Below are 8,004 nucleotides of genomic sequence, written 5' to 3' on the forward strand. Positions count from 1 at the left end.
ACCTCAAATTAGTTGGACAAAGCAAACCTTCTTGGGTGTCTCTCTAGATTTGGAATTACGCTCACTTCTCTCCTGAAGGACCTAGACTAGGCACAGATCATTGCTGCCTTTCTAGTGGTAGATCGTACTGAGTTTAAGTTTAATTTCTAAAACCAATCCCTAGTCTCATCCTATTTATTTTCTAATCTCCTCTTTTGAAACAAGCTTATAATGGTCTATAACTTAATGGGGAAACTTTGCATCGCTCTCTAGCACATGGGTAGTGTTAGGAGACACCATTTACCACCTTCTAGCCTAAGGTTATTTATTGCTGAGTAGAAATGCTCCGGGGACCATACCTTGTGCGCTAAGAAATTATTGCTTACTGAGTCAGCATGGGCTGTTGCAAACAAACCACAGAACTCTCCCCCACCCCCCATGCAACTTTTTTGGGGGGGGGGCTTCTTCCCCAGCTTTGTGCCAGAGTTCGTCTTAAAGCCCAACGGAGAACTCTACTCACTTACGGAAGCTGTGAGAAGCAGAAATATTAGACTGAGGTTGGGAGAACTGTGTTCATTGAAAAATTTGATTGCTTTCCTAATGTGGAGCTTCTTTGCTGTTTCCAAATGGCAGCAGAAAATAATACTTCCTTCCTCTTCATACATTCCATTCCTAAGCAAAACCACCGCAGACTTCCCCCGGGGAATCTCCATTCATTCCTGGACAGTGTTCTGGATAAAAGGCAGTCAGTATTAGTTAATCCTTCCTGTATTTTCCGGACCAAGCTGTAAATCCCCTCTCTCCCCCTGCCCCTCCTTTCTAGTTCTGGATTGGTGTCATCTACAGAAGACATTGCTGGGTAACATAGAACTGGGCACTCCGAGTCCTAGGGTCAAGGCTGGGCTGACTTTCTGGAAGAAGTTGCCCTGTTTTCAGACTGTCCTCTGGCTCAGGGGATCTTGGAGGCGGTCGGAATGGCCCCCTTCCATCCCCACAGTGACACTCTGCTTCCCTCAGCTTCTCCTGATCACTTGGATGGGGCAGTTGTTTTCCTAGCAAGGAGCTGTCTTACTCTACAGGCTTGTCCAGACTTAGTGATTCAAGCTAATACCTTCTGGTTCCCAAATGAGTCACTCCAGGGCTGCACTCCAGCCACAAAGGGGCAAAGAGTGAAGTGTTTAAGATCACCCCCGCTTGCTTTTGTAACACTTTGAACTACTCAATTTATGTGGATTGTATCTTCCTTTGAATTTAGGATCTAGGGTGTGACAGCTTGAAGCTATTAGGGTGGGTCTTAGGACCCAAACTGAAGGATCAAGAAAAAGACTTTAAGGGCTTGAATACATTATTCCAGGGGTCAGAGCAAAAGACAGTAATTATTTATTGATTTATGGGTGGTGGTGGTGGTGGCGGATTAAAATCCCAGAGTCCAGGGATCTGAAGATCTGAAGTTCTATTCTGTGGCCGAGACAATGAGATAATTAGAACAGCGATAGTAACTTCCACTTACCTATGTGGTCAGTGTTCTGTTTCTCTTTCGGGCCGTGGGTTTTCAAAGGCTTATAATTAATAATATCTACACTCAGAGATGCCTTTTCATGTCCTAATGAGGAGCATGTGTCAGGAGTGTCCGGGTGTTAAGAGGTTGGAAGGAAGGGGAGCAGGTAGTTTCCTAAAGAATGACTCATGACGAAAAGCAAGTGTGTTTGATTTTACGATGCGAACAGTAGCATTCCCAACTGGCTGCTTCCCAGGGGCGAGCGGTGAATCTCATCTAACAAATGGCTGAGGTGGGTGGGAATGAGCTGTGGGCTTCTCCATGGGAAAGGAGACATTTACAAGGAACAACAAACCAGAGAAACAAAACACACATGAAGGGAATTGATGGATGACCAGCCTAGATGCTAAAGCTGAAGGTCCAGAATCCACTGGATGGGACTCCTGCTGTCCTGGGCAGCCAGGTCAGGGGAAGGATGGGGGGCCCGCGTTTGAGTTCAGGGTCTACTCCTTATTATCAGAGGTCTTTGGGCACCCGGATGGGTCTTTCTGTGCCTCCATTTCCCCTTTTCTTATGTGGAAATCCCTGGTACCTTCTTCAGAGGGTTGCTATAGAGTTAAAATACCTGGCACCTTGGCAAAGTTTCTTAGTGTCGTTACTTGAGTCATTGTGTCAGACCCCAAATTCAAGCTGTCACTAGGAAAACTTTAGACAGGAAGGCCAAGGGTGTGAGTTAAACCACAGGAAGGCCAAGAGTGTGAGCTAAGGTGCTTTTTGAGAAGCAACGGCCTGGGAGCAGCTTACTCTGCTTCCTGAGAGCAGTTAAATAACTCCTCGGAACTGCTGCTCTTTTCCTTGCTTGTATCACAGTTAATCATGGGCCTCTCAGAGCTCCTTTGGGGCTTAGGAGGCAACCCTGTAAAGGGCCTGGGACCTAGGAGGAGGAGCAGGCAAGCCTTCAGTTGGTCCCTATTTGACCCTCTGGCTTTTCGTGGCCAGAAACCCCCAGGTTCCACTGAGTGGGGAAGGCACGGGTTAAAACAAGAGTAGAGTTCCTCCTTCATCTCCCTCCCAACCCCCAGCCCTCCTTTGCCCTTTGTGGACTTAAGTGTTATCTTTCACTTCTGGCATCCCTCTTCCCTTACCTCTAACCTCACCAAGCCTTTCATTCTTTCAAGTATCAGCTCCAGCCCTTATCACCCAATCTCCAGGAAGTCTTCTAGCCCTGACAGCTTAAAGGCCTGAAAGCCCCACAGACCCATTTTAACAAAGCAAAGCCCTCACCCTTTCTTAAACAACTCTTCTCCCCATCTTTGTAAGCTCGTTCCCTCAAGGGCCAACTTCAGTTAATTTGTGATTGACGAGCAGAGAGTAAAAAGAAAAGAAAGCGAACACACGACTTTAAGATTTGGCTCCATGATATATTTGCCAGTTATTTTATTTTTTTCTAAAAACAATAGAAAAAAATCAACTTTATAAAGGAAAATGTACTTAAATAAAAAAAAAATCAAGGTTTATAATACAGGGTTTGAAATCTGGTATGCCTGCTATAAACGTTTTATTAAAGTTATTTACATTTAATGTCCATATTTACACAGGAAAACTTGGGTAAACTTTTAAGATTCTTCTTTAAAAACAATTCTTAAATACAAATCTGTTAAAGGAAAAAAATGGCAAGCATAAAAAGGTCTTTTATGCCCAAAGTCCCAGTTGAGGCAGTTTACATTAGATGGCTAAATCGTTCAGTCCACAGACTCAGCCACGGTTGTGAGGTTGCACTGACCGGCATGCATTTGACGAAGTCCATAGGCAATGGATTGCTGCACTCCTGTCAGAAGGAACCTTCCCCCCTAGTTTCCAACGGTATCAAGTCAAGTCGCGAGCTATTCCAGTTCCTCCCTCCAACAGGTCCATTCAGGCGCAAGAGCTCTGGAGCTGCTCCAGTTTTTGTTTCAACTGTTCATGCCGCTTCCGTAAGGAGTCCCTTTCTGAAGCGAGCTTTTGCTCCTCTGTTTGCACTGACACGATGTAGGCCGTGGCTTTCTTAAGGATCACTACCTTGGGCGCCTTTTCGTTGTTTTCCAACTCGGGGATCTGGTCCCGCAGGGCAAAAAAGCTCCGTTTCAGCTCGTTCCTCCTCTGGCGTTCCAGGACGTTGTGTGTCCGCCTCTTGTCATTCTCCTCCGTGTCTGAGGACCTGGGGCTGGAGCATTTGCGGTTGTTGCTGATCTGTTTCAGGACTCTGCCACTGTCCAACTTTGCCCTCTTGGCGGCGGGGTAGTCCTTCCTGGTGGACGGGGGCGCTGCGTAATTGTGCTGATGGGTAGACACGTGGCATCTCTTAAGGACCAGCGGGCTGTGAGGGGGTCTGCTGTGGCCACCGCCGGAGGGTGACCCCGATTCTGACCTTTTGGCAGGGGGCTGCCTCTTTTCCACAGAAACAACATCAATTTCTTCCTCATCCTCTTGTTCTTCCTCTTTAAGAAAGGAAATAGAAATCACCTGGTTAGCAAAGGTTTCCTTGAAAATCAATCAATGACCAGATTAAATTCATGCGATGGGCATGGAACTAAGGCTGATTCTGTTGAAAGGCACCTGGCGCAAAGTTAGCTACACAAGAGAACTCACTAGCCTATCAACTCTGCTCTTCTCCCCATAAAGGCAGAGTTTCAGAAAGGAAGGAATGACAGCTGGATTTATGGCATAGACAAGAAAATTACAATTTAGCAGCGCACAACATTGATGCCAATTCTTACCTAAGACTTAATGAGGCTTTGGACACACCCAGGGTGAAGCACATTCCCAAGCACCTCCTATTTTTAAGGGGCTTTAACCTTAAAACCTCCAGGTGTTGCAAAGGATCTCCCTATGATTTTGGCAACTCCCCATTTTACTGGAAGTGCAAAAAAGAAAAAAAAAAAAAGAAACTCTGGAGCTTTGCCAAAGGTCCTGGGAGGTGGAGGCAGGTATAAAAAGTCCAGTTTTGGCAAGGGTTGGCTCCTAAGTGTTCAAAGTGGACTGACAAGATCCCAACTCCTCGGTCCCTCCACTCTCAAGGCACTTTCACTAGCTCAGGCATCAGCCGCCCTGCCAGGGTCTAGTTCCTTCTACATTTCTGAAGATCAGCACTCCGTTCAATTCCGGCAACTTTTCAGAAGCTAAGAGAGGGGTGAAGCCATTCATTCACTCTTCAAGAGATCCCCAATCTGTCATCCTCATTCACACCCCTCTCTAACCCCCCCCCCCCCCCACTGCCAGGACAATTAAAATGCTTAGGAAAGGTAAGAGGGAGAGGATTGAATTGCAAGATAAGCCAGAAGATTAAAAAACCAAATGAAATTCCTAAGGGGCGGGAGGGCACCGAGTGGTTGGCCACCAGGGCGGGTCTTAGGGGAACCCAGCCTCCCCCCTCGGCCTGGCCCGGGGGTGCCCAGGGCCCGGCTTACCAGAGTCGCTGCTGGTGGTGGGCGGCGTCTCCTCGTGCAGCGCCAGCGGCTGGGGGCTGGCTCTGGGGGAGGACTCGGCCGAGGACAGCAGAGAGTCCGAGCACGGGGAGAAGGCGGTGGAGTCGGGCGAGGCGCAGGGCTTGGGCGAGCTGCTGTCGTTGAGCGGGTAGGGGAAGACCACCGAGGGGTCGATGCACTCCGCGGCGGCGGCGCTCATGTCCTGCAGGTACAGGCTGGAGGTGGAGCAGCCGCCGTGGGCGCGGGCGGGGCTCGGGGCGCCGCTGTCTTTGCGCGCAGCCTGGTAGGAGACCAGCTTTTCGGACACCAGCTTGGCGGCGGCCGAGAAGCCGCTCCACATGCAGTCCTGGATGATGATGTTCTTGATGAAGGTCTCGTCGTCCGGGTCGCAGATGAAGCTCTGGTTCACCATGTCCCCCCCGAGCAGCTCGGTGACCATCTCCAGCTGGTCGGCGGTGGAGAAGCCACCGCCCCCGTCATCGTCGCCCCGGGGGGAGAAAGAGGCGACCGCCGCGAAGTACGAGGGCGAGCAGAGCCCGGAGCGGCGGCTCGGGGACAGCGGCGGGGTGGGCAGCAGCTCGAATTTCTTCCAGATGTCCTCGCTGGGCGCGGGCGGCTGCAGCTCGCTCTGCTGCTGCTGCTGGTAGAAGTTCTCTTCCTCATCGCAGTAGAAATACGGCTGCACCGAGTCGTAGTCGAGGTCATAGTTCCTGTTGGCAAAGCTGACGTTGAGGGGCATCGCGGCAGCCTGCAGACAGGGGCGCACAAAGGGCAGGGCGGTGTTGAGTCGAGGGGCGCTCGGCGGGTGCGTAAAAAAAGCCCCGCGCTGCGCCCAGGGCGCTCCGCGCTCGGGCACCCCTCCCCGGCCGGCGCCGGCCCCCGCGGGGGCCTCCCGGGAACAGCCGCTCGGAAAGGGCGCTCTTTGCGCCGCCCCCCGATTTCCCCGCGCGGATCTCTCCGGCCCGGACCTGCTGCGCCCGCAGGGCGCGCGCCCTCGGAGCTCCGCGGCCCCGAGCCCCGAGCCCGCAGCCCCGGAGTCCAGCGCGCGGCGGCCGCCGAGCAATCGGAGGCGGCTCTGGCCTCGCCAAGAGGCCGGGAGGCGGCTGCTGGGAATACAGCCTGCCGAGCGCCGAGAGCCAAAGTTTTGCGCCACCTGAAGGAGAGCTGTGGCGCCGCGGCCCCCCTCCCTTGCGGGGGCCCCTCCGCGCCGCGCCGCGCCCGCGCCCCCTCGAGCCCTCGCCGGCTCCCCGCCCGCCCGCGCCGCCGCCCTCCGGCTCCCCACCCCCGCCCCCCGCGCGCCCCCCCGCTTCCTTCACCGGCTTTTTTTTCCCTTCACCGGCTTTTTTCTCCTTCCCCGCGCCGGCTGGGGTGGCAATCTCAGCCGCGGGGCTTCCACTTCCCCCCACAAATAAAGGGGGGGTGTTAAAAAATAACAGGGGCGCCTCCTTTCAACACCCACTGCGGAGACGCCGCTGCGCCCAGATCCCAGCGAGAATCCGCGCCGGTGCCCGGGCGCCTTCCCCTCAAGGGCCGGGGGCGGCAGCTGTTCTGGGGGAGCCCCGATCCCTGCTCCTCCGCATCTCAGGGGCGCGGGGGCACCCGCGGGGGGACAGCAGAGGCGCCGGGGAGCACAGACTGCGCGCGGAGATTTATCTTCCTTCCCCCCCGATTCAAGGGTCGGAGCAAAATCCGGCACATCCCGCCCGGCTTCCCCTGCCCTACCCCCCTCCGCGAGCCGCCTCCACACCGAGCCCTCACACCTCCGGAGAGCCAGATCTTTAATTTTATTATTCTTTTAAAGAGCCTAAATGCCAACTTCTTAAAAGGAGCTGGGGGCGACCTGGAAACGCCGCGGGGACTGGCAGGCGGGCGCGCCGCGGAGTCTGTCTCCGGCTGTCAGAAATGCGCAGAGCCGAAATTTAAATGCCCTTTGCGAGGCTGGGAAAAGTCAGCGGCTGCGGAGCCCTCCTGCTCGCACACGCAGGGTGGCATTTTTACTCCCAGGAACTCGGCCCGCCAAGGGCTTTCTGCCCACCTTGAAGCGCAGCCACGGTCCCCTCGCCACGCTCACCCCCAAAGCAAAAAGCAAGAAATGCAATAAAGCGACCGCACAGCTGGCCGGGGTCAGCGCCCATGGATAGGGGCAAAAAAAAAAAAAAATCCCTAAAGACTCGTTAAAAAATACAACAACAAAAAACCACACACGCACACCCCAAAAGGCTCCCCGCTTTCCCCTTCCCCCTCCCCACGGCGTCTTGTCAAGTCGCCCAGCCCCGGATCCAGCTCGGGTTCACCCCGACCCTACCCCGACCGACTCCAACTCTTCTGGGGAAAAGTGTCAATAGCTCAGAAAGGGGCGAGAGGCAGCCCGAGCCGGGGCGTGGGACCCAACGCAAAATTCAAGGGCTCGAGAAAATAATGGCACGCAAAATAAGATCGGGGTGCTTACCGGCTTGGGGACGATCCGCAGGGAATCCAGCGCCCGCAAAGCGGCGAGGAGCGCCCTTCAGGAGCGGGGAAAAGTGTCTCCGAATAGAAGAATGACTGGTCCTCGGCGCCCGACTGTAAGTTCCAGCGGAAAGTGCCCGCCCGCCGCGGTGGGCAAAGTTTCTCGCGGGCGGTGGGGGCGGCGCGCCGCCGGCGGGGGTCCGCGGGGCGCTGGGGTGGGGGCGGCCGGATCCCGGGCGAAGCCTCCCGCCCGCTCGGATGTCCCCGCTCGGGGTCCCCGAGCGCGTCTCCACCAGCCCGGCAGGCGCTGCTCCTCCAGCCGCGCGGGCCCTCGCGCTCCTTTCGCTGCGTCTTGTTGGAATTACTACAGCGAGGCAAATTGTGAGCACACAACCCCGACTCTTTATAATATTTATGCAAATCCTCCTCCCCCCGCCTTGTTCTTTTTCCCGCCAAGCCTCAGCCCAGCCCAGCCCGTCCCCTCGCCGAGGCGAGAGAGCTGGAGGCGGCCGGCGGCCCTGAGCGCAGCGGCTGGAGCGGCGGCCGCGAGGAGCGAGTCCGGGGGTCCTCCCGCGCCCAGACCCTCCCCTATAAAGGGCGGGTGGGCGGGGATAC

The 8,004-nt window shown here is 54.9% G+C and overlaps 1 protein-coding gene across 1 annotated transcript; it reads right to left on the reverse strand.

Annotated features, from left to right (window-relative positions):
- Window positions 1–3,391: 3,391 nt before the first annotated feature.
- On the reverse strand, window positions 3,392–5,680 carry MYC (MYC proto-oncogene, bHLH transcription factor; the record flags this gene model as incomplete). The annotated part of the gene is made up of 2 exons (XM_084229615.1): window positions 3,392–3,954; window positions 4,924–5,680. 2 exons carry the CDS (start codon window positions 5,678–5,680, stop codon window positions 3,392–3,394), a joined length of 1,320 nt encoding a protein of 439 aa, XP_084085741.1.
- Between the last annotated feature and the right edge of the window lie 2,324 nt (window positions 5,681–8,004).

This window comes from Talpa europaea (assembly GCF_964194135.1).
Source record: "Talpa europaea genome assembly, chromosome: 3".
NCBI classification, from domain to species: domain Eukaryota; kingdom Metazoa; phylum Chordata; class Mammalia; order Eulipotyphla; family Talpidae; genus Talpa; species Talpa europaea.